Raw genomic sequence first — 26473 nt, 5'->3', positions numbered from 1 at the left:
AACAGGGGTCCGTTTTTGTGGACAGCACTAATAAAAAGATCAGGAAGGAATACAATATTTAAGATTCTTTTACATGTTCCGTTCTGCATTAGCTGCTTCGCATGTGTTATCCCACTATGAGATAGACAGTATCATCCTCACTCCAATGGTAAAGAGACTGAGACTTTAAACACTTGACTAAGGTCAAAGACACTGCAAGCAGTACAGCAGGGATTCTAACTCAAGAGCCAACTGCTCTGCCAGTAGTACTAACTAGTTCATTAAAACAATGACATATGTTTATAGCCTTTGGTGCTCTTTTCTTTCTTTTTCAACCTAAGTCATGAAAAACTTGCCAAAAAAAACTTGCCACAAAGTGCCAAGTATATTGGCCCCTCAGGAGCCTGAGCCCATCAGTAGCCAGAGCAGGCCTATGGGAGAAGAGATGTTAAGTCCAAATAGGCACAGTGAATAAATGTTCTGGCACTAAGCCTCCAAATTAAACTGTACAACGCAAAATTACACCAGAAGTCTGAAGAGGCACGAGGTCTATCATCAAAGCAATCACAACAGTTCTAGGTCTTTTCGTTAAACCCTCCATGTTCAAAATCAGAATTTAGCAGCTGTGTAGCTTAAACTAAGGTAAATTCAAAGAGATTAAATCTGAAGAGGATGAAAGAATGAAAATGATGCTAAAATGGAGACGAACACCTAAATACTGCTTAGAACAACAGGTAACATTTAAGGGTCACGGACTTCTTTAAGAAGACAGGAACAGCTCTCCAGCCTCCCTTCAGAAACTAAAGTTACATGCATCGAACTTCTTCTCTGAAATGTTAGGAGATTCTGAACTTCAACCACCAGCTGTACAGCAAAAACTGTTTAACTGGGGACACTGCAACATTTCAGTCATTTAACTAAATGTTCTTTTGCGATTGTCAATTTTGAGTTTCTCACACACCTGAAATGTTTACTGCTTCAATGATGTTTAGGAAAAGTTGAGATATACAACTTTTCTATTATGATGACAGTGCACATATCCAGGTCTCAAATTTAATACATAAGCTACCCTAAAGGGTTTCCTGAAAAAAACACACAATGAAAAACAAAAATCGACTCCCTACATTTAGTGCAACAAGGACTACATAAATAAAACACGGTTCCCGCCTTACCGGAGCTCACCATCTAGCTAGGAAGACAAGTCAAAACACACAGGAAGTTCAACTTAAAGACAACTGAATTATAACTGAACTCAAAATTAAGAGAAAAGTTTCACTTATTACAATACCCAAAAGCTCAAGAGGACATCTCCAGAGAACATGAATTACTGATCATCATCCAATTGAGAAATTAATTCTGATTTATAAGACACAAACTCCAAGTCTTCACTTGGAGCCATTTCTTTCTATATGCAGCATCTTACCAGAGTACTCAAATTGTCAACTGATACTAATTTATATCTGAAGAAATTTGTATTTAAGATCCTTTATTGTCCCAATTTTTCTAAGGCAAAATTCTAAAACTACTCTGTTTTAATTGGCTGTACTTTAAACCATAATATTGTTAAACATCCCCTAAATGGAGCATTTTATTTTGCTATGATTTTTATTGTGTTGTGTTCTTTCCTTTGATTTTTAGCTTATTAACTCACTTGAATTCCAGTGGGATAAAAGATGTAAGAGTAAGAAAAGATAGCACATTATCCTTCCCCAGAAAGAGTTAAAACTGGAAATTCTAAAGACACTATTTAACTCCCAATTAGCAAAATGTTTTATGTCAAAGAGGATTAAATCAAGCTTCTTTTTACAAGAAAGAGAAAAGCAAGACCACCACTCAAAAATTTCAACAGCTTTCAATTACCTTACCCAAGAAATACAAACTCTTCACTCCCTATCTGCCAGGCTTCCCTGGAACCTAGTCTCTGCTCAATGCAAACTAAAATACTCACTATTCCTCAAACAAACTACATTTTTAAACTTCTCCTTCCTATTTTACACTGTTCACTCTCCCCCAAATGCCCTTTTTCTTTCATCCGCCTTTTAAAAACTCCAATCATTCTTCACGCTCATCTCAAAAGCCACCTTCTGCATACAATCTTTACAGATCCCCATACTCCAATGACCTTCATGGCAGTTTACTAATATGTTCCATGTGACAGGAGTTACATTGTTTGGTAATACAGTTACTTGTGAGTTTACTGTAATAATCATAACAGTAACACCAGCCATGAGACCTGAGATTTACTGAATGCTTACAGGAATTAACAAGCATTTTTGTGTTTCACAGATGAGAGAACTAAGGCTTTGAAAGATGGAGTAACTTGTCCAAGACCAATTTATACCCAGGTGTGTCTGATTCCAGAGAATGAGTGAGCTCTTAGCCATTCATTACAAAATAATTTCCTATAGGTTATGTTGTTTTCCTTTCTTGTGCATTTCTGCGATATGCAGAATAGTAGCTTTCAAATAGGAGAAACTCAACAAATAATTTACTGAGCTAAATTAGACTGCAGTTAGAAAGATCAACTGCTATCATAATTTACTCCAATAAGATATCCAAACGCTTCCACTCTCATAGAGTATCAAATATTGCTGTTATATTACTTTATACCACTAATTAAAAATTTATCATTAAACATTTCATGTGATTTTAAACTAGTGAAGAGTGAACCTGAGGGGGAAACAGTTCATTTGTTGCATATCTGTTCATTTCAATCCTTATTATGCATGGGTATATCATCTTTATCTACTGAAGGAAAAAAGATGTATTTCAATCCTTCAATATGTATCTATATGTGTGGATATGTGCTCACATACACACATCCACATGGGCACACCTATAAGGCTATCATCTGGGCATGGTAAAAAACCAAATTTATTTTTACACTGTCAAAAGGTAATACAGAAGCAAATCAAGATATTTCATATCTGAAAGAGCAGCAAACCTGGTTTTTGGATTGTTGCATCTTATCTCTGTGCTGATGTGCTTCTCTGTTTGATGACAGAGCAGGATCTTGCTGCACCGCACCCACTGGAGTTGGCTATAATACAGAATGAGCATCAATAGTAAGACTACTGCAGAAGTGCTACTCACAATTATTGAGTTGCTTCGTGGAATCAAAGAAATAATAAAAGACACCAAAAGTAAAGCCTTAAAAATGGGATCATTCTCGAAATATGTCACTAAAAATAAGAAGTTAAAACAAGAGAACAAAGCTACCTTTTACACTGTTTTCAAAAACGTTTAAAGGCTCTCTAATGCTGTCTTTACTTTCAGGTTACTTTTTCATATTAGAAGAATAAAAGTGTATTCATGTATGTCTCTCATTTTCAAAGCCAATGCATAAACAGAACAACTCATTTTAAGAAAATAAGAAAATTATTTTTAAAGTAAGCTAATAAAATGGTTTGTCGTCAATATTTTGACCCAGGTGAGACTTACATAGTGAATTCAACTTTGGATCTAAGAAAAATGTAGATTAAACACTTAAATAAGCCAATTATTCAAAAATACCTGAATCTGAGAGTTTGGTAGTTCCAAATATGGACAAAAATTGGCCAACAGCAAGCCACAATTCAAGTTTTGTAAGACATTCTTACTTATCAAAAAAAAAAAAAAGTGAGAATAAATATTTTAAAAGTTGTCCCTTCAAAGAAAGAATTTCATGATGTGTCCCTTTAAGTGATGAACACCAACCCTACAGTTACAGTTAAGACTAAATTTTTTTTAAGTTACAAAAACTTAGAACAGTTTTGAAAACCCAAAACATGCTTTAATTTTTAAGTACCAGTCTATTTAAGACTTCAGCTAAATAAAACTGCTAGTATAATTAAAACCTATAATTTAGAATTACAAATGTTTTGAGAAATGGCTGAAATAAACAAAATATAAGACTAACTGATCTTTTAAAATAACAGGATATTATCAAAAAAAAAAATTACACTCAACAGTAAGAAATAAATCAGGAATAAAAAGTTGAAAGTAACTCATTACTTTAAAAAGCAAGGAGTCCAAAAATGGAGTTTCTATAAAATTCAATGAATAATTTTAGTATTATGCTGCCTAAAATGCCCAGGAAGATGAAATAAAATGAACCCTTTAAAAAAATTATTTGTGAGCACCTGGGTGGCTCAGTGGGTTAAGCATCTGCCTTCGGCTCGGGTCATGGTCTCAGGGTCCTGGGATGGAGTCCCGCATCGGGCTCTCTGCTCACCAGGGAGCCTGCTTCCCCCTCTCTGTCTGCCTGCCTCTCTGCCTACTTGTGATCTCTCTCTCTCTCTCTCTCTCTCTCTCTCTCTCTGTGTGTGTTAAATAAATGAATAAAATCTTCTAAAAAAGTTATTTGTACTCAACTCTTTTCACTGAAGAAGCTATACTGTGGGGGGAAAGTTACTACAAATAATCTTTCGTTATAGAGCACAGAGTACTCACCAACTGTTTACCAATCCAGTCATACTCATAATCAAACATATATCCTTTTCGATCAAACAAGTCAGTAAAAAGCTTTCTTAGGTAGTCATAGTCTGGTTTTTCAAAAAAATCTAGCCTTCTTACATAACGAAGATATGTTGCCATTTCTTCTAGAAAGGAATAAAAATTATTCTGATTATACTTTCCTATATATTCATTAATAATAAAATTATTTAAATGTCAAAAACAGTGTTACAAAAATATGAAAAAGCAACAAAATTCTATTAAAATTTAAAATTTAAGGAATTTAATCACAATGAAATTAAAAAGGAGAAGAGAAGGGAAGGAAAATATAGGGTCAAAGGAGAAATGAGAGGTTTTACTTAACAAATTCCTCTGCTTCATTTCATTAGGAAAAGCTAAAATTATTTTACATTGTTATTTTGAGTAAAAACCTTGGATAGTACTAAAAATTGAATTAGTAACTTAACACATAATTACTTAAACACAAGCACCACACTCCACTCATAAACTTAAATATTTCTTTAAAATACTGATGGGAATTGATTTATATATGAAAGCATCCACACTAGCATGATGGATTTCTTCCATCATCAGGCACATTCAACTAACTGACCAACAGAGGATTCAAATTCCTAACTTGGGCCATGAGCAGAATGTTAACCAAACAAAGCTAAGCGATCTCAGAAATAAAACCGCAGCAGAGTTTAATTTTTCATTTAATTTCTGGTCATACAACAATTATTTGATAACATATAAATTTCTCTGTGCCACTGTAATTCCCAAATGTATTAGAGGTAAGTATTTTTCCTAAAAAGCCTCTTTCCTAAAGGAAAATAAAGAAAAAGCCATAAAAATCAAAAGACAAAACAGGGTTTTACCATCAGGATACAGAAAAATCAACTGTAGTGAGAGATGGAAAGTTACTCTAGGGTGTTTTTCTGATCCAATTCACTGACAGTGGCCAGTGAGAACAGAATCGTGCACAGCCCAACGGGCAATGAGAATGGCATCCAATGACCTTCTTCACAGGGTGACTCTCACTATTCTACATTCTAGCTAATTACCTGGCTAAGTGACTCTGACACCCCCATTTTATCCGGCAGAAATGTGTCTACGCTTCATAACAACACAGAGCCAGTCTGTCTACACCTACACTGCTAGTGTCAAACAAAATCTTTTTTAATTTCCAGTTCTAGATGATAGAGCAAAGACGAAAAATATGCAATTAAAGTTTGTTGTCCCCGAATAACGAAAGAAAACTTGAAGGGCTCCCTGAGATTATACTGCCTGCTAATACTCCAGCACTGATGCCAGCATTGGACAGGAGGACGTGTAATACTGAAGTGAGGCATGATCTCAGTCTTGGACCTTCCAGATTGGGTCACTTATTATTACTTACCATCATTAGCAACACGTTATTCTTACTCCTTAACTGATTTAGGAATCAAGAAAATTTTTGTTGGCTTAATCTGAGTTGCCAAAACTCTGCATGGAAGTAAAACTATTTTTATAAAGCTCCCCAATGTAACATTAGCCTGCCAGTACTAAGGTTTGTAAGATCTTAATGTACTTTGAAAACTAAATCATGTATCACACACCTCCTTTGAGTCTGACAATGAGACTCAAATGACTAACAGTATGCACCAAAACTTTACAGCTGCATTTCTCAGCAAGTATTTTAACTTATTAGAAGTATGACACTGATATTTTAGCTGATATCACTATCAACACTATCAAAAAATGGGATTTTCTTCTATTAATTCCATCTGAACAGAGCAAATACACGAACTGTCCCTGTGGTCTATGCATCAAAGGCTGATGTCTTTTAAATCATACTTTGAACTCGTTTCTTCTAAGCATGAAAACCAGTCATTACAAACTTGAGCAATGGAAGTTAACTGCTGTGGTTTTCTGTGTATAAGCACATGTTATTCATTACCTGGAAAATTTTCACATAACACTTCTATCGGTGTGGCTCGTTTTGTATCTCCAATTTTCTGATACCTCTCTTTTAATGTGTCAGCCTAAAACAGAAAGGAAAAAAGTCCTGAGAAGCTGGTGATGTTAAAATAAACTATTTGGAAGACCGACCCCTGACATATTAACAATTTATAAAATTCAAAAGGAAACACAAAAACAATTACCTTTAAACCTTGCCAAGGAAGACTGCCTCTCAGAAAATACATGAACATATGACCTAAAGCTTCTAAGTCATCTCTTCTACTTTGTTCTGAAATATAAGAGAAACATCAATTTCACTTTCTTCTCCCAGTTAAGGATTTAAGAATGGAGAACTGACTCTTTTGTTACATATACATTAATTCCCAAAGTTCAGTATATAAACATAAACTATCTAGCGCTTACAAGCAACAAATCATGACCAGTTAAACAATGTTTCTAACATTAAAATTACTGTGCATCTTTAAAATATGCCGCTACATTTTTAGGGGTCTTTTTGTTTGGTTGGTTTTTTTAAGATTCCACTGGGCACTCATTGCTCTCTTTATGTATCTATCCACAGAAGTATAAAGCAAGTCAGAAAGGGTTCCATGACCAAATACAGAGTCACTGTGTACCATAGCTCCATCTTGAAGACCCAGGATATAACATATTAAAGGTTTAAAAAAAAAAAACCCAGAGATAAAAATGATTCACTTCATTTAACTCTGAATCTCCTGAGCTTATATGAGCACAAAACACCCATCCTATATACTCTCTATTAATATTAAATGCAACTAGATTTTATGTAATATATTCTTTAAAACACTTGTATTTGACCCATCCCAACATTAATAACCCTCTGCCACCACCAAAAAAAAAGTTGCTAGAACAAACTGCTATTTTCAAATTGCTACTGCTGTTTTAGTAACAAAATGTTGCACAGCACCTGAGTGACAATCACAGAGGAAGACTCGAAAAGATACTTATATTTGCTAAGTGAAATTTTTTTCCAATTTTTTTGTCACTGAAGTTAAATGCTTAAGATTCCTTACTATTTTAGAACAATATAAAAACTCTAACAATAAGAGGAAAAAATAGTACTTTAATTATAAATGTGTAAGATGTTTTATCCAAATGAGTCATCATCATGCTACCTAAGCAGTACTGAAGGCTTTTGAAAAAGCAAACTTTTCAAAGCCTGGCTCTGAATTAGCGTGAACAGGACAGAAATGGTTTTAATTTCTACTATTTAATCTCATTCCACAACAGTCTTCTGTAACACTTGCTACAGTGTGTGTGTATGTGTGTGTGTGTGTGTGTGTGTGTGTGTATGTAGTTATTATCTAGTCTTTCTCTCTCCTCCCACCAGACAGCAGATTACAGGACAGCAGATGTCACTTGGCTCATTATCCTCAGGACCAAGTATAATTGCTGCCACAGAGCAGGCACTCAACACAGACTACTTAAATAGAAAAATGAACATCTGAAAACACATCATACTAGATATGTGTCCCTTTCCTACAAGGAAACAAAGATATCCAGAAGAAAATGCATCACATTGTTAGTAATTAAGAGTTATGAGATTGGAGGATTAGACAGGACATTCCACCTTCTCATTTCATATATTCAAACTGCAGCATAATGGCAAATTTTTCTCTTCTGCTTCAATTTTCTATCATAACAATGTACACATACGCTATTAAAAACAGAAAACTTTCAAAATAAATAAAATAGACTCAAGGTCTTTTTAAAGCCATTTTTTAAAAAGTGGGGATGTGAATAATATGAGAAAGATGAGTAATGTTTTATATATACAATTTGACCATATTAGATCCTGGGACCCTCAGGAATAAAGAATCATGCAAAGAAAAAAATATACATATTTCTGAACTCCCACTGAGAATCAGAATCACCTCTGAAACTTTTAAATGCCTCAAATGAGTGACTGATTCCTTGAGTATGACATGACCTAGAAGAACACGCATTTTAAAAAGCTTAACAGATGATTCTGAAATACAGCACTAAAGTGATAAACACTAAAAAAAGAAACTCGTTTCAGTGACATATACTTTACACATAATAAAATACATCCTTTGTAAGGGTACAGCTTGAAAAATATTAACAATGTACACCTTAAGTACCACCACAATCGACAAGTATTTCCAACACTCCAAAAAGTTCCCTTATACCCATTGCCAGCTATCCTCCCCTCCCCTGGCCTCAAAACAACCACTTATCTGCTTTCTGTCAGGCTACATTAAATCTAATTTTTTTTATAGAGTTTCGAAAAGCATCGTATAACATGGACCCTTGGGTCCAAATTCATTCACTCAACATAATCTTTTTATGTCATTGTGTACATTGGTAGTTCATTACTTTTTATTCCTGAGTAGTATGCTACAATATACGTATATATTCACCAGTTGCCAGGTCATGAGTAACTTCCAGTTTGGGGCTATTGTGAATAAAGCTTTTACGAACATTCTTGTATGAGTCTTTGTGTGGCCATATGTTTCCATTTCTCCTGTGTAAAGTTTTAGGAGGAGGATTACTACTTCATATGGAAACTATAGATTTTACTTTTTAAGATACTTCTACACTGTTTTCCAAAGGGATTGTGTCATTTTCTATCTCCACCAGCAACATCTGAGAATTCAATTATACATCGAACTTGTATCCGGCAACCTTGCTAAAACTCACGTACTAGTTGGTGTATTGCCCATTCCCCATTTAGCATGGTCACTCTTTTATACTTCAGCCCTGCTAGTGGCTGTGAGGTGTTAGCTCACTGTGATTTAATTTGAATTTCACCAATGACTGATATTTTTGAACACTGTTTCAACTGTGTTACTGCTTATTCAAACATCATTTTGTGATGTTTTACTCATTTTTTAAAACTGTACTATGTGTCTTGCTATAAAGTTGTAAGGGTTGTTTGTGTATTCTGGATGTAAGTAATTGTCAGATATAAGCTTTGCAAACATGTAGTTTGCTTTGTTTTCTTAACAATATCTTTCAAAGAACAGAAGTTCACATTTTGATGTAGCCCAACTTAACAGGGTTTTATTGTTTGCTTATGCTTTTTTATGTCGTATCTGAAAATCTCTGACTAGTCTAAGGTTGCAAAGATTTTCTACTTTTTCTTTAAGAAATTCTACCGTGTGGGTTCTTAAATTTAAATCTAGGATTCATTTGAGATAATTTTTCTTTTTGCTCCATGTAGGATAAGGGTTTAAACTCTTTTTCTTCAATACCAATACCTTGTTATTATCATATAGTTTCTTTAAATACTATGCTCTCCACCCTTGATTTAACTTTGAACCCTTCTCAAAAACCAATTGAGATTTGAGTATGGGTCCATTTCAGGACTCTGTAATGTGACCCATTTGTCTATGTCTAGGCCAATAAATACCACCAAATATAAGACAAAAGGGAAGAGTAAAGATAAGTGAGGAAACCAATGATGACAAAAAAGATAACCAGTTGAGAAAACCACAAAGTCAAAAAGCTGGTTACATGAAAAACTCAACAAAACTGTATCACTAGGCTGGAAGACAGAAAACACAAATTACTAGCATCAGGAGCAACCAGGGGGTACCAGGACAGATCCTACAGATATCAAAAGAATGGTAAAAGAGTATTATGAACAAATATCATGCCAGTAAATTCAACAACTCGAAGAAATGAACAAATGTCTTAAAAGATAAATTACAAAGATGTGAACAGTTCTATGCCAATTAAAGAAATTTAATTTATAATCTAAAATCTTCCCAAAATATAACCAAAGGCCCAGATGGCATCACTGCTGAATTCTATTAAACAGTTATGGAATAATACTAGCTCTACACAAACTCTTTCAGGAAGCAGAAGGGCATCTTTCCAAACTCTTTTCATTAATGATGTTACCAGTCAAAGGCATTTTACAAGCAAAGGAAAATACAGGAAATGTCTCTCATCAATATAGTCACAAAATCCTGCAAAAGTTAATACACGATGACTAGTTCATCCCATGAATTTAAGGTTGGTTTAACTTTCAAAAACCAACTATGTCATTCACCATGTCAATAAAATATATAAATCATATGATCACCTCAAAAGATACAGAAAAAGTACCTAATAAAACATAACATGCATTTATTATATTAAAACTCATTAAATAAGCAATAGGAAAAAACTTCATTCTGACAAGGGACTTCTATGAAAAATCTGTAACATAATTCTGCATGGCCATAATTCTTACTCCTACAATCAAGAACAAAACAAGGATGTTCACTCTCACATTATCTATTCAGTGTTTATGCTAGAAGCCTTGTTAATACCAACAAAAAACAACAACAATAAAAAAAATTTAAAAGGTATTCAGATTGGAAATAAAGAAGTGAAACTAGTTTTTTCTGCAGTCCATATGACTATATAGGTGGAAAATCCAAAGTAATCTACCCCCCCCCAAAAAAAAAACCTATTAGAACTAGTACAGGAGTTTTAGCAAGGTTACAGAATACAAGTTCAACATATAAAAATAAATTGTATTTCTATGAAAGCAATCAACAACTGGAAAACAGATGTAAAAAGCAGTACCATATGAAATATGAAATAAGCAGCATATGAAATACTGTAAAGATAATTTTAAAAGACTGAATGATTTGCAAGTACTGACCCCTCCCAAGTAGCATTCTTTGTTAAGGAGAGGAACACAGTATAAAAGGCAATTTCCCTTTAAATTCAAGGTGTGGGGCCTTAGTTACCAGAGTGCCAACAAGCCCTGATCCTAAGGTAATCTTGCCTATATGACAGTCTCAGAAAGCAGTATTAGTCTCAAAACCTACACAGTATTTAAAAATTCAAGTCATAAATATAACCTAATATAATAAACCTCTTCTGTAACTCAGCCTGAAATGTTCCTTACCCTCGTAATTCTTTTCTTTGTGCTCTTTCATCAACTGACAAATCTGGAAGTAAATTTCACCATGTAGTGAGTAACAGAAGTCAAACACAGTAACTAAAGAATACCTCCTCAGGTCTTTAACAGATCTGTTTCATGGGGGTAAAAAAAAATTTCCCAAAGGTAATCTGGCCCTTATTAGGCCCTGTTCACATTTTATAAAGCACTTAACTACAAAGGCCTGTTTGAAAATGGAAGTTTCCCTGGAAGCCAAGAATCCTCATTATAGGAACCCTTACTATGAGCAACGAAGAAATGAGAAAGTGATGATTTTCTTTACAACAGGTATCATTAAAGAATCTTCTAAAGTAAGTTTTCCAATAAGTTTGAAAGTTATGTAAAGAGTCCATTAAAATTTTGCTATTTAAGAATATATGTATCACATAAAATACACAGAATCAGAACATATTGAGAGCCTACTATGGGTCAATGTGTGATACTGTGTGACAGTATGTGATGTGACGATATGACAATGTGTGATGACTGTTTAAAATTCTACCTACACTTAAAGCAGCAGTAATCCCAAATAAGAAAACAAAGGCTCAGAAAGGCTAAGAGAGAAGCCTAAAACTATGCACCTTCAAGAGAAAGGCAGAATTCTAAATCATATCTGCACTTTTTACATTTCAGAAAGCAAAGGCAAAGTAGAACCAATTAATCAAACATTTACTATACATCTTCTGCAATGCTTTTCTACTTAAAAGTCCTACTCTTTAACTGAACATTATTTTCCTCTTTTTAAACTACTTTTATTTCTCACATGCTTAGAACTATTTCTGTTTTGACTTAATTTCAATTTAATTTTCAGCAACAGAAAAATATTCCCTTCCTTATTAACTCAAATTTACCTCTGTCAAAGAAAAAACAGATCAAATGCTTACAAGCAGAAAACTTTCTAATATATACATAAGTATTTGCAAAAAAACCCCCTCATTACTGCATTTTCCTACAAAAATGAAAAACAATGAGGCCAAAAGACATGTTAGTTAATACTAAATACAGGCAAGACAAGAGAGCTCAAAAAAAAATTTAAAAAAACTCTCACTGAAGAAAATTTAAATCATTCTTTATATATAAACAACAAAAAAAAATTACTACAAGCAAAGGTTTCACTTTATATTTCCTTCTAAAATGTTGAAAATTATTTTTTCCTAACAAAGCCCCCCGCAAAAAAAACTCTTCTTCAAAATTCACTGAGCTTGTTTACATGTTCCAAAATTACATAATTAAGATGGTTTTTGTTAAATGAAAACACAAACCTATTTAGCAAAAGAAAAGGCACAATTATGCAAGACAATGTGCAGCAACAGCTACCAATCCAGATACCCAATGTTGCAATAACCAGAATGCATAAAGAAAAAAAAAAGTTTTCAGAGTGATGGAACCCAGCACATACATTCCCCTGATTACTAAAGAAGTGCTCTTGAAATCCAGTTCTCTTAATTTAGATAAAATCCAATAAATTTATCAGGAGAAGCAAACCAAAAACCGAGAAGAGTGAAGTACTGCCAACAACAGTACTACACATGATAACAAACAGTATGCTATGAGACATTTAAATACCAATAAAAGCCTTTTAAAAAATAACTACTCTCAGACTGTAAACCTACAGCAATCGACACATAAGAAAAGGTGCTACACACCTTATGTCATCAGGGAACTCAAATTAAAACAATGAGATAACACTACTGCCACATAATGATTTATAAGAAATATATATTTGGGGGCACCTGGGTGGCTCCGTGGGTTAAAGACTCTGCCTTTGTCTTGGGTCATGATCTCAGGGTCCTGGGATCAAGCCCTGCATCGGGCTCTCTGCTCAGCAGGGAGCTTGCTTCCTCCTCTCTCTCTGCCTGCCTCTCTGCCTATCTGTGATCTCTCTGTCAAATAAATAAACAAAATCTTTAAAAAAAAAAACAAAAAGAAAGAAAATAAATATATATTTGGTCATTCAGATGACCAGAATATATATCTCAAGATATATTAGGTCTTTAGCCACATTTCGTGAAAACACTTCAGAGCCATAAAGGTGAAATGGGTGTTTGGTAACTAATGAAGGTGAATCTTGAACCGTAGATCATGGGCTGGTTGCCAGGGAGATCAACCTTATGATTAGAGGGTTGGGACTTTCAGTCCCAGCCCCCAACCTTCAGGGAGGGAAAAGAGGCTGGAGGTTAAACTAGCCAATGGCCAATGCATTAGTCAATCATGACTACATAATGAAGTCCCCATAAAATCCCAAAAGGACAGCTTTCTGGCCCTTTTGGGAGAGCTTCCACACTTGGGGATCCAGAACACCTACATGTGTCACCAAGCCAGGGCCCAAGCTGCACAAGGACAGAAGTTCCTTTGTTTAGGCTTCTATCCTACATCTGACTGTTGATTTGTATCCTTTATCATGTCCTGTAATAAAATTGTAAACCTAAGTAAGCGCTTCCCTGAGTCTACAAAAACCACTCTAGCGAAGAAACTTGAACTTAAGAAGGAGGTAGCTGGAGCCTCTAATCTGTCCATGGTCAGTCAGAAGCACAGGTAACACCCCAGAGTTTGCAAGTTTTATCTGAAGCAGTGGTTGGTGAGTGGTCTTGTAGGATGTAATCCTTAATCTTGGCATCTGATGCTATCTCCAAGTAGACAGTATCAGAATTTAAGCTGAACTTTCAGACATGCTGCTGGGGTCTGAGGGCTTCTTACAACACACTTTTAACATATGATCTAGCACTGCCCTTTACCCAAAGGAGATGAAAACTTAGGTCCCACAAAAACCTGCACATGGATGTTTATAGCGGCTTTATTCATAACTGCCAAAACCTGGAGGCAACCAAGATGCCCTGGAGTAGGTGAATTGGTGAATAAACTGTGGTACATCCAGACAACGGAATGGTGCTCAGCATTAAAAATAAATGAGCTATCAAGTCATGGAAAACCATGGAGAAACCTTAAATGCATATAACCAAGTAAAAGAAGTCAGTCTAAAAAGGTTACATATTGCTTATTTCAAATTACATGGTATTTGGAAAAAGCAAAACTATGAGGACAACAAAAAGATGTGGTTGCCAACAGTTTGGAGGGTAGGAGGTGGGAAGCGAGGGATGAGTAGGTGGGGCATAGAGGATGCCTAGGGAAGTGAAACTTTCCTGTATAATACTATAATGGTTCATACACGTCATTATAAATGTATCCAAACCCATGGGACAGACTGTGCAAGTCATAGAATGTGCAAGACCAAGAGTAAACTACAGACTCCACAGAGGTTAATGATGCGTCAGGGTAGGCTCATCACTTGTACCTAATGTACTACTCTGGTGAGGGATGCTGACAGGCGGGGGTGGGGGCAGTGGGGGGTGGGTGCTGGCTGTGTTGGGGCAGGGAGTATAAGGGAAATCTCTGTACCTTCTGCCTAATATTGCTGTGAATCAAAAACTGTTCTTAAAAAAAAAAAATGCTCTAAAAAATTACATTTAAAAAAAGCACTACTATTTAAATGCATTTTCTCTTAACTTATTTAAATCAAGGTATACATCCTAACATTCCCTAACTGAACTTGAGGGTATCACCATATAATAGTAATCACACAAAATTTACAAAGCTGAGTCATCCAGAAAATGTAAATTATGTTCATCGTATTTTGTTTAAGAAAGCAAGGAATTGTGCAATTCATTTTTAAATTGTTAAAACGTAATTATGAAATGTAAATACATGTTTTTCAACTGCTAAGAAGCTGTTTGGGAGCCTGAGAGCTGTCCTCGGGAATTTGGGCAATTAACCTAGAAATTATATGAATCACACACCATCAGATTGACAGCACAGAAAGAAGACATTTTTGTAAAATCATAAATTCTGTGATCCCTTCACAGAGCTTACCACTTAGAGGCTTGAAATGTTATTCTTCTATGCAACACAGATTTTTTTTATTAACATTTACAAAGCAACTGGCAGTTTATTCTTCAAATCCTAATCCCTTAGTTCATGAATATTCAATATTAATTTAAAAAAAAATTCTCCTACTACTTAGTAAAGAGAAATGCAGAGTATTTACTTCAAATGACTTCAACATTGCCATGAAAGGAAAAATGAGTGATCCAAAGGAAGATTATAAAATGAGGTTCAGGGGTGCCTGGGTGGCTCAGTGGGTTGAAGCCTTTGCCTCTGGCTCGGGTCATAATCCCAGAGTCCTGGAATCGAGCCCCGCATTGGGCTCTCTGTTTGCTGGGGAGCCTGCTTCCTCTTCTCTCTCTGCCTGCCTCTCTGCCTACTTGTGATCTCTGTCAAATAAATAAATAAAATCTTTAAAATGAGGTTCAAAGGAGTTGACCAAAACAAAAGTCTTGAAAAAGTATTAAAAATAAGACACTCAAGCAGACACAATTTTAAAATAACATTTCAACATAATAGTAAAGAAGGCTTCCACTAGAGCAGACCACAGAAATCCACGTGTCACACACAGCTTTTATAAGATTTCATCTGGAACAGTGACTCAAGAAGGTATAAGAAGGTACACAGTGAATAAAGACATCTGCCTACTTAACATTAATTGTGCAGTGAAGATATATATAGATATATGTATATATCTATATATATGTCTCACAGGAATAAAGAGGTTAAAATCCACACTGTGATTTTACACTATTCCAGCTTTTTCCTTTTTAAATCTGATACAGTGCACCAATCTCCACAAAGGAAAAATACTTATAAATGTGCACAAAGGTCTGACCAAATTCTCTCTTTTAAAATGCTCATATGTGGAGAAAGTCCTTGAATGCACAAGAGTAAAGAATGAATAAGAAGGCTTTAATTCCTTTTAAAAGAGTAATCACCAAAGTCCAGGCAAAGCCAAAAGGAAAAAAATATATAAGCAAATTAAAATCACTACTAGAAGATCCCATTTTCACTACTTGTCCTTTTCTATCTGTTCCTGACTCCTCACAAAGCTAGTGCTTTAAACTCAAAACATCACTAAAAAGCCCACGTTCACAGTCATCTCACTTATAAAAATGCTTTAACTCTTCAGCACTTAAACTCATGTGACTTAAACTTACTCTCAATTTCTTAAAAAACAGGAAATCATGTAATCTGGGAAACAAATTTTCTCTGCCCATCTACTTCCCAAGTACTACATAAAAATTAAGAAGCAGGGCTTTTGTAAATAGGAGAAAGTAAGGATTAAAGCCTTTGTTCTTTGCAATACTTGCCAAAGAAATATTTTGTTTTCTTGCTGAAAAAGGAGTAAAAAGATTACTGTAATAGTTAAATGCCATTTCCCAAGCTCTGAAGGCTTTTTCTAACAGGGACAAACATATCAGATTCGCTTTGCCATTTCTACAAATAGAATGCTGTTACATGTGCCATTGTTCAGATAAAAAAAACATCGGGCCATAAGGAAGTTGTGACTTCATATCTCACAATAAAATGGTGGTGAACCTTTGTTAGTTGTTATGCAATAGTCTGTTAACAACTACCATGAAATGAAAATCTCTCACAGACACTGTTCGCATAAATACTGGTGTGCCTGATTTTAACAGAAGACACAATCCGGAAAGTTGTGTATCTATGCAATCTTATTTTAAATCTGTCACGAAAGTTTGCTTTCAAAAGGCACGCCCCCAAAAAACACTACCTGAATGCAATAATTTTAGATATTTGAAACTTACTTTTCTTAAAGTAGGGCAGATTTATATTTTTCAGGGATTTTAGACAGCTGAAGAGAAAAAATATCACAGCTCTTCTATCAAGAGCCTGTCAGGGAACACACTTTCAGTAACCAAGTGCTATTAGTTCTAATGAGAGGAAGAAGCAGGGAATGCCATAGAGAGCAGGTAAGTCCAAAGAATGGTCAGAGAAGAAGCTATGACCAGGAGTTGAAGCCTGGGTCACATTACTACTAAGGTCTTGAAGAAAAAGTGACTGTATACCACAAGGTACATTTAAGCAGGGATGATGGGTAAGTGCTGACTGGTTTATGTTTCTATTCTTCCTTGTGAGTGAGATGTCAGGGATGGAATCTAAAGGCAGAAAATAAGGTCTGACTTTCTCTGATACGAAAACTGACCACGGTTTGAGACTTCAGAATAAACTACTACAAACATAACCTAGAACTGATTTTTTTTAGAAAGGCAAAGAGGTAACCCAATGGGAAAGAATATGGTAACATAAAAAGAACCTCAACCCCTAATTCACACCATATGAAATTAACTGTAGACTGTAGAAGAAAACATAAAATGTCTTCATCTCCTGGGGACAAAGATTCCTCAGGATTCAAAAAGTAATGATCATGAAACAAAAAAACTGATAACTGATTTCACAAATATTTACAACTTTTGCTAACTACTAACATCACTAAGAAAATGAGTAGGTAAGCGGCAGACTAGAAGAATCTATTCACAGGACATATACCTGGGAAAGAATTTATATCCAGAATATATAAAGAATTCCTATAAATCAACAATTAAATGACACACAGATCACAAAAGAAGATACACAAATGGTCAATAAGCACAAGAAGCAGAGCTCAGAATCATTAATCATGGAGAAACAGACTACCACCACTTATCCACTACAACAGCTAGAATGAAAAAGAAGGACAACTCCAAATATCGTCAAGACTGAAACAAACTGAACTCTCATTTGTTACTGGTGGAAACAGGAAATGGTATGAATGCTTTGGGGGTACTGATGGGCAGTTTTTGATAAAGTTAAATGATATCTACCATAGAACCCAATAGCAATTCCAATTTCAAGTATTTACCCAAAGAACTCAAAACATACACCCACTGAAAGATTTTCAAAAATTCCTTATAGTAAAACACTGTTAATAATCAAAATGTTCATCAACATTAGAATAAATAAACCATTTGTGTGGTATATTTGTGCAATGGAATACTACTGAGCCTCAAAAAGAAACCTCTAAAAAAAAGTTACTGATACTTGAAAAACAAACATTAATCTCATAGTAAGCAAAAGAAGCCAGATGATCCCATTTATATGAAGTAACAGAACCAGCAAAACTAATCTATGGTAACAGAAATCACAACAGTGGCTACTTTTGGAGAAAGTGGGGGAGAAAGCACAAATGACGTCTAAGGAATGATAATAATATAAATCCTGACAGGGTTGTGGACTACCCACATGTGTACATATGTCAAAAATCACACATGATATACTCAAATGTTGTTAACTTTACTCAATGTAAATTTTATTTTAAAAAATGAACTTTTCAGGGCGCCTGGGTGGCTCAGTGGGTTAAGCCGCTGCCTTCGGCTCAGGTCATGATCTCAGGGGTCCTGGGATCGAGTCCCGCATCGGGCTCTCTGCTCAGCGGGGAGCCTGCTTCCTCCTCTCTCTCTGCCTGCCTCTCTGCCTACTTGTGATCTCTCTCTGTCAAATAAATAAATAAAATCTTTAAAAAAAAAAAAAAATGAACTTTTCAATAAAATAAGAATTACAAATACTGTCAATTCTAGTAAGCTTGCTTTACATACTGCCATTAGTTACCAATTCTGAAACAACATTCTGAGGATCCTAGGCTTCTAACTATGAGTAAAATAGAGTAGTGGTAGCCATAGTTCTCATTATTGGCAAAGGAAAACATATAGAGAGAAAAGACAAGGGAATTACACATATGGAAATGGAGGTACTACTTTGTGGTCTCAGAATGAAATTTAAAAGTATCATAATCAACTCAGATTCTTAGTAGATAGGTATTAATATATATATGTGTGGACATGTGTTTCACATACAGATATGCATTTCGTAGTTCCACAGCAGAAGGGGCCTAGAAGCAATAACACACCAGTAGCAATGAGTATACCCAGTGCCCAGATCTTGCTTTCTGTATAACATTATCCAATAAAAAAACCCAGGGAAACTTGAAGAAACGTCTGTTTCTGGGTTAGAGCAGAGAAACTATAAGATGAATCTGGAACAAGTTGTAGCTCCAGAAAGTAAAGTTCTCAAAGAATCATGAGGATAAGCCAAAGGACAGAGCAGCCAGCTGGACTGGGCAACCAATGGCCAAATCTGGGACAACATGACAGCAGTGAACTATACTACTTTCAGTAAGAATCCAGGAGTCCTTACTTACTTTAGTCAATAAATGGGAAAAAGAGAAAAAGCTTCTGCTTACATTAGATTATCAATAAATACAAAAGGACTGATGAATTAGAAAATCATCAATGGATGGTAACTAAATCTAGTGGATAAAATTTGATGAGGAGCAACATACTTGTATTTACATAATCTCACAAATTCATTTACAAAATACTTTTGAATGGCAAAGGGAAAATAGGAAACTTGTTAAGTATAGCTGAGCAAACACTACACTAAGCAAGGGATGAAAACTACATGCAACCAACTGACATCACACACCACCTGACATGATACACTGACAACGCATCACTTATGATTTTGTGCTACAGACGCACACTCAAATATAATCATGAAGAAATTATGAGACAGACTCAAATTGAAGACATTCTATAAAATATCCTATAGATACTCCACAAAAATATGAAGGTCATGAACCAAAAAGAAAGGTGAAGAAGCCTTCCAGATAAAGAGACTAGAGAGATGTGACAAATCAATGAAATACATGTTCCTGGAATGAATCCTTGATGGGGTGGGGGGAGGGGCAGAAGCTGTAAGAAACTCTTTGAGGTTGATATTATTTTATAAGGAACCCTCTTTAAAAAGTTAAATAATTTGTTTCAAGTCATACAATTTCTATACTGTAAACAGAACCACTAAGGTATGTACTCTCAGCATTCAGTGTATTGGGCAGGATACCATCTCCTTGGCTGGCTGTATAGAAAGCCAAAGTCTCAATCAAAAATCTTCACACACACATTAAATGCAGTTAAAATTAAGAATTCTATTCTTTAATAAAAATAATCTTACGCATCTGCCTAACTGTATCCAAGTTGAACATTTCAAGTTGTCATATTAAAAAAAAGAGTGAATGTAAGGATCTGTCATTCATTTACTCTAGAGCAACTTACTTTAAAAGAATTTTATTAAATATAAATCAAAGTAAACTCTAGCCAGATGTGATAAAGAAATTACAATAGAAGCAACTGTAATTCCCCCAAAATTGAACCATAATAACAAATAAAAACTCACAGTCTTAGGATAGTTACTAATTCAAATTTCTGTACTTATGAAAGGTACACATACCTTTTCCTAAATGTGTGTTTATGCTCATATATCTAGCTGTTCCTGTAAGGCTCTTGTGTTCTCTGTATGGTATGTGTTTCTTTGTCTCTGGATCAATATATTCCTTTGCCAAACCAAAATCTATAATATGAATAACTTGCTGGGTTTTGTTTCCTGGTCGTCCTATTAAGAAGTTCTCAGGCTTTACATCTCTGTATATCAAGTTCTTTGAGTGGACATATTCCATGCGAGAGATCTTGATTCACACACACACAAAAAAAAAAAAAAAAAAAAAAAAAAGAGAAAAGGAAGAAAGAAAGTTTTATTTCACGCTGTCACTAGCATAAAAAAGCATGATAGAGACAAGACAAAATTCTCACAATGAAAACAACATAAAGAAGAGACCTATCAGAAAATAAAAATAATCTTATGCATCTGCCTAACAGTATCAAAGTTGAACATTTCAAGTTGTCATATTAAAAAAAAAGTGAATGTAGGGATATCTGTTTCAACCTTTTAAAAGTAATATAATATCAGTCTAAAGTTTCTCAAAAATATATCCAATTAGGACCAAAAGTCTTTGCTTTCACTGTATTGGTCAGTTACAAATCTAAGTATTTGAATTTCATGAGTTCCTTTCATACTGGTGAGCCAGATTCAGTCAGCACTTACAGATGATCCCACCACAGATAATCAAAAGCGTTACTAATACCAAGTCTTGAAGTGAGACTTGCAAAAACACATATTCATAAAGTAGCCATTTGTTCTTCCTTATCAATTCAATCATCGAGCAACTGTTACACTTATATTAAAGAAACTGAGATCTAAACCATTAAATAAAAATAACACAGTACCCTTTAGGATATCTTTCTTTTTCACAATGTATTTATGTCTTTCCTTAGGTATTAAACATTTTAAAAGATCCTGAAACCAGAAAATCTTATAAGATCACTTTAATGATAATACAGCACGTTTTCACCAATTCTTTTACACATTTTCGAATAAAGTTCATTGTACAAAATGTCACAACATAGGACATTACAAACGAAAACAAAATTGCTTCATTTAGCAGTAATAATAGTTGACAACACAATGTAAACATGCAGTCACTTAGGCCATTTTCATTCGTTAACAAATTCTGGAACCTAATATAAAGTATTTCTATGACCCACACTTTTCGGTAATGATATACGTTGATCATTTTCCAGGTGATAAGACCTTTTTTTAATACGTACTTTTTAATAACTACCTATTATTTTACATCTATTAATAATTTACCGAACTAATCCTGTAATTTCTCTACATTTGGGTTGTTTCCCTCATTATGACAAACATCCTTGCACAAAAAGCTTAAGGATATGTGAACAGTTCCACCAGCTATATTTGTAGAAGTGGAATTAATGAGTCAATGGAGAAAAACAACTCGCAGATTTTGCAACATACTACTGGCAGAGATTTCAAAACTGCCTTAAATCATCCTCTGAGTGGTTTCCCCTCAGGTTCCCTGAAATTTAAATATTTTATAAGACTTCCTAACTTGTATCTTCTTTTCCTGGGCCATTAGAATTTATTACTACTAACATTATAAATCCATGTTTCTGCGAGTTCCCTTTTCTATGCATTCATCTTCCTTATGAAAACAGGCCTAGAAACAAACTCGAGAACATTCTGACTTAAAGCAGTAAGGTATTAATTCTTTCACCCAAATAAAATACAGTTGGCTCAGTTATTTTAAGTTCTATGCATCCTCAAAAGACAGTGCGATGAAAAGTAGAAACTTCATTAGCTCAAATGTTCTGTAAAGGTAACATCCCAAAGCCTGAAACTTGCAATACAAATGTGTGACCAAAAGAACCATATAACCCTTCAAATAGCTTCAGAACCTCCTGCTTGACTTACCAGCTGGATGGCGATCATAAGAACAGTCTTAAGAGAAAATGTCCTGTCACATAAATCAAACAAATCTTCCAAACTAGGTCCCAGCAGTTCGAGCACCATGGCGTTGTATTTACCACAAGGGCCAAAATAGTAAACTTGAGGTATACCATCTGGGAGAAAGAAAAATGACTTTAATCACTTGCTCATCTTAAATGTCAAACTTATCTTCCTAGGAAATTAATAAGCAATTTAAGAAATTTTTGTATTTTTAAGAAGTGCAGTGGTATCTGCGCTTTTTGTCTACACATAATGAACTTTTTCTGAGGCAACCTTCTCCCTCCCTGCCTCTTCTTGCATGTTCCACAGGCAGCCTGGTCACACCTGTCCTGAAAGACATCACAGACAGTGCTTCCGTGTTGGTCTCCAACACCGCACCAGAGACAGGGGGGTCTTTTAGCCTCATATTTCCATGGCCTAGAAACACTTGCCACACAGGAAAGATTCTTTTTTTTTTTTTTTTTTTAAAGCAAGTAGTCACTGCTCTCTTAAGTAAGTCTGAGGGAAGCATAATGCTAGCATCACCCTCCCAGATTCCCATCCTCTGGTATACACACACAGTATACTTCCCTCCCTGTGAGTGCAGGTAAAACCCCCGATATCACTCTTGCGAGTAGGTTATGTTATGTGACAAAAGTGACGCCATCAAGGCCTCATCAGTGGGCCTGATCTAATCAGGTAAGTCCTTTAAAAAAGAGGGTCTAAAGGTCAAAGATATCCAAAGCAGCAGAGAAGCTCTCCTGTTGGTTTTTAAGATGCAAACTGTCCCGCCATAGAAGGCACCATGTGACCTGGAATGGTGGGCCGGCTGTAGGAACTGAATCCCATAGCCACAAGGAACTGAACTCTGGAAATACTCAGTGAGCTTGGAAAAGGACTCTGAGCCTCAGGCCAGACTCTTGTCCAGGCTTACACCTTGATTTCACCCTGGCAAAACCCTCAACAGAGGACCCAGTTCAGCCATCCCCCGAGTCCTGGCCCAAGGAAAATGAGAGATAAGGGTCTCTTGTTCTATGCCACTAAATACTAAGTAATTTATCATATGATAATGTAAAACAATACAAACTCCAAATATGAAGTCTAAATGCACAGAAATCATCTGCATTTGATTTTTTTGAACTAAGAGTTTCACAATAAACGAACATATCAGCAGTGATCAATTTATCTTAAAATACATTTATTCATTTGTACAAAGCAAACTTCTTCCATCTTCAATGTCTCACTTTTACTCACAAGTGATTTTTTTTCTGCTTACTAGTTTGATTCTAGTAATTTCAGAAGGGAAAAGACTCTCTCAAGATATAACTTCCCTATTCTTTTTTAAACTGTCCTATTATTTTTTAAATACATTTCAGTTTGCTTCTCCATAATATTAGTAGTTTGGATAAGACCAGTTTTTCTCAAATGTGAATGAGTGAGCCAGCAGGCCATCTGAGGACAGGAAGACAAGATAAGAAATCATGGCGGGGGTGGAGGAAGGGGGATAAGTTCCAACTGCATACATGACACCCCTTCCCAGAAAGATTCCTGACCAACCCCTCCATGTGTGTATGTCAGCACACCCTGCCACACACACACACACACACACACACACACACACACAACACTTCTCATCATCACAGAGTATCACTATTTTAGTGTCAGCCACTCTTATCAGAGCCTGTCTTGCATTCATGTGTCAGATCTACCCCTCACATGTGTAAAAGCAGGAAAAAAATGTTCAGAAATAGTGAATGAAAATCTCACTAGAGTTTATTCTTTAATACTGCTTTTATTACGCTATTAAGAGCCTGGAGATGCAATTAAGACATTAAAACTTCTCAGCTACTAAGTTTTTAAAATTATTTCCACAATACCTTTTGTCCCCCCACTCTATCCCTGAAAGTTAATTTTCATGCTGTTAATTAAGCAATCTCTAATAACTCACTTCTGCTCTTTAGCTTATTGCTTCTGATCTGTAGGACGAAAGCAAACCAGATCAATCAAGCTTGTTAGAACTATATATGAAAGGTAAAAACAAACAGATTCTGAGGTTCTTCCATGAAAGGACTGTCAAAAGGCTTTCTGACTTCCTTCTGAGTCACCATCTGTATTCCTAATAATTAAAGTTGTTGTGAAATGACCTCTCAATAAGGTAGCAATATACTTTGGTTGATTAAATGACTGACTTAGGGACGCCTGGGTGGCTCAGTCAGTTAAGAGTCTGCCTTCACCTCAGGTCATGATCCCTAAGTCCTGGGGTGGAGCCCCCATCCGGCTCCCTGCTCAGCAGAAAGTCTGCTTCTCCCTCTGTCCCTCCCTCTGCTGTGCACATGAGAGTACACGGTCTCTCTGACAAATAAATAAATAAAATCTTTTTAAAAAAGTAATAAATGACTGATTTATTCAAATGTTTTCAAAGGTTTCCAAAAACAGAAAATCATTTCAGAAATCTCACCGTCTTAAAGTGATTCAATGAATGCTTACAGAACATCCACTATATCCTTATGCACATGGTGGAACACTATGGATTAGGGAGGACAAGACACCATGATCAAGGATAATTTAACCCAGGAATGCAACTTTAGGTTAACATCCAAATATCCACCAATGCAACTCACCACAGTAATAGAATTAATATGAAAAACCATCACATCATCTTAACAGATACTAAAAAAGCATGTGACATTAACTCTCAGCAAATCTAGAATTGAAGGTGACTCCTTCAACCTGGTAAAGGGCCTCTATGAGAAACTCATAACTAACATCATACTTAATGGTGAAAGAATGAATGTTTTCCATTTATGGCTGTGATCAGAACTAGGATGTCCACTTTTACCTCTTTTATTCAATAGTGCAATGAAGCAAAAGAAAAAAATAAATAAAAGACATTCTCAAAAAATGAACAAAGACAGTCTGTTACTTAATAAAAAGTGAAATAATTTACTTATTCCTATTTGTTACCAATAATAAAATTCAAGCTTTCACATGAAAATCAGATTCTAGCTAAATTCGTATCTGCTAGGATGACCTTTGAAAGTTCCCAATACTAAAAAGAAGAAAAACAGAATACCTTTTCTGATGAAACTGTGGTGACATTAACTATTATGACTTAATTTTAGGTAATACATATGGCAATAATTGAAAATCTAATTCGGGGGGGGTGAGAGGTTGGGGTACCAGGTGGTGGGTATTATAGAGGGCATGGCTTGCATGGAGCACTGGGTGTGGTGAAAAAATAATGAATACTGTTTTTCTGAAAATAAATAAATTGGGGGGAAAAAAAAGAAAATCTAATGCAGTAAATCAGTATTTTCCAAGTGACCAATGTATGTGTTTATAAAACCATGCAAAGGTAAATGATCTAAAGTACAGTGGATTTTAATGTAAGAGAGAATAGGAAAAGGTTTTTCCATGTGGCTTCTAACTCTATACTGCAACTTGAAGAAACTACCACTGGTCAAGTTTTAGTGTAGTGCCAAAAGGATATTTATAATTTAAAAGTTAATTAATTAGCCTAGACTAACAAGGCTGTGAGTTAAAATCTTGTTAGAGAAATATGAACTGGGACATTCTGGGCAGGGTGCAGGGGACAACTGCCCTAACCTTTCCAAAATAAACAAAAACATGCATACAACTATACTGAAGCTATGTTGTTGGGAACAGTGAAAGAAAGAAAGAAAGAAGAAAGAAAAAGGAAGAAAGAAAAGAAAATTTAAGAAAAAGAAACCAAATGGGAACCACCTAAACATTCATCAACTCCAGACTAATTAAACCAACTCTGTCATACCCACACTGTGGAACTTAAAATAGCCTTTAACTACCTATGGAGATAAATTGTGAAGGACAAACTTCTGCTTTTTACTTCTATAAGTCTGAAGTGATCAGTTTTGTCATTTACAACAACCATACATTACTTTTAAAATAAAATGTTTCTAATGAGTCATTAAACACAAATACGAAAAGAGACTGGAAGGAAAAACCAAAAAGCTAACAGATTCCTGGAAATGTAGGTGATTTCTATTCCCATTTTTATACTTTAAACTTCTCCAAATTGCTATGAACAACCCCATGCTATTTTTACAATTAGGAATAAAATACTCATTTTTAAAAGAT

General features: G+C 35.2%; 1 protein-coding gene across 6 annotated transcripts in view; it reads right to left on the bottom strand.

Annotated features, from left to right (window-relative positions):
- Positions 1–26473, bottom strand: part of CSNK1G3 (casein kinase 1 gamma 3) — a 112460-nt gene that overhangs the window by 23289 nt on the left and 62698 nt on the right. For 4 of the 6 annotated variants that reach the window (XM_044263884.1, XM_044263907.1, XM_044263917.1 and 1 more), the window contains exons 5-10: positions 22343–22491; positions 20465–20699; positions 6558–6643; positions 6353–6437; positions 4411–4559; positions 2924–3019 (exon numbers count right to left, since the gene is read on the bottom strand). In XM_044263884.1, coding sequence (XP_044119819.1) covers positions 2924–3019; positions 4411–4559; positions 6353–6437; positions 6558–6643; positions 20465–20699; positions 22343–22491 — 800 coding nt within the window. The remainder of the gene's footprint in view (positions 1–2923; positions 3020–4410; positions 4560–6352; positions 6438–6557; positions 6644–20464; positions 20700–22342; positions 22492–26473) is intronic. The other 2 variants (XM_044263898.1, XM_044263928.1) reach the window with 1 other exon arrangement.

The sequence above is a fragment of the Neovison vison genome, chromosome 1, assembly GCF_020171115.1.
Source record: "Neovison vison isolate M4711 chromosome 1, ASM_NN_V1, whole genome shotgun sequence".
Classification (NCBI taxonomy): Eukaryota; Metazoa; Chordata; class Mammalia; order Carnivora; family Mustelidae; genus Neogale; species Neogale vison.
This window is presented reverse-complemented; position numbering and strand designations above follow the sequence as displayed.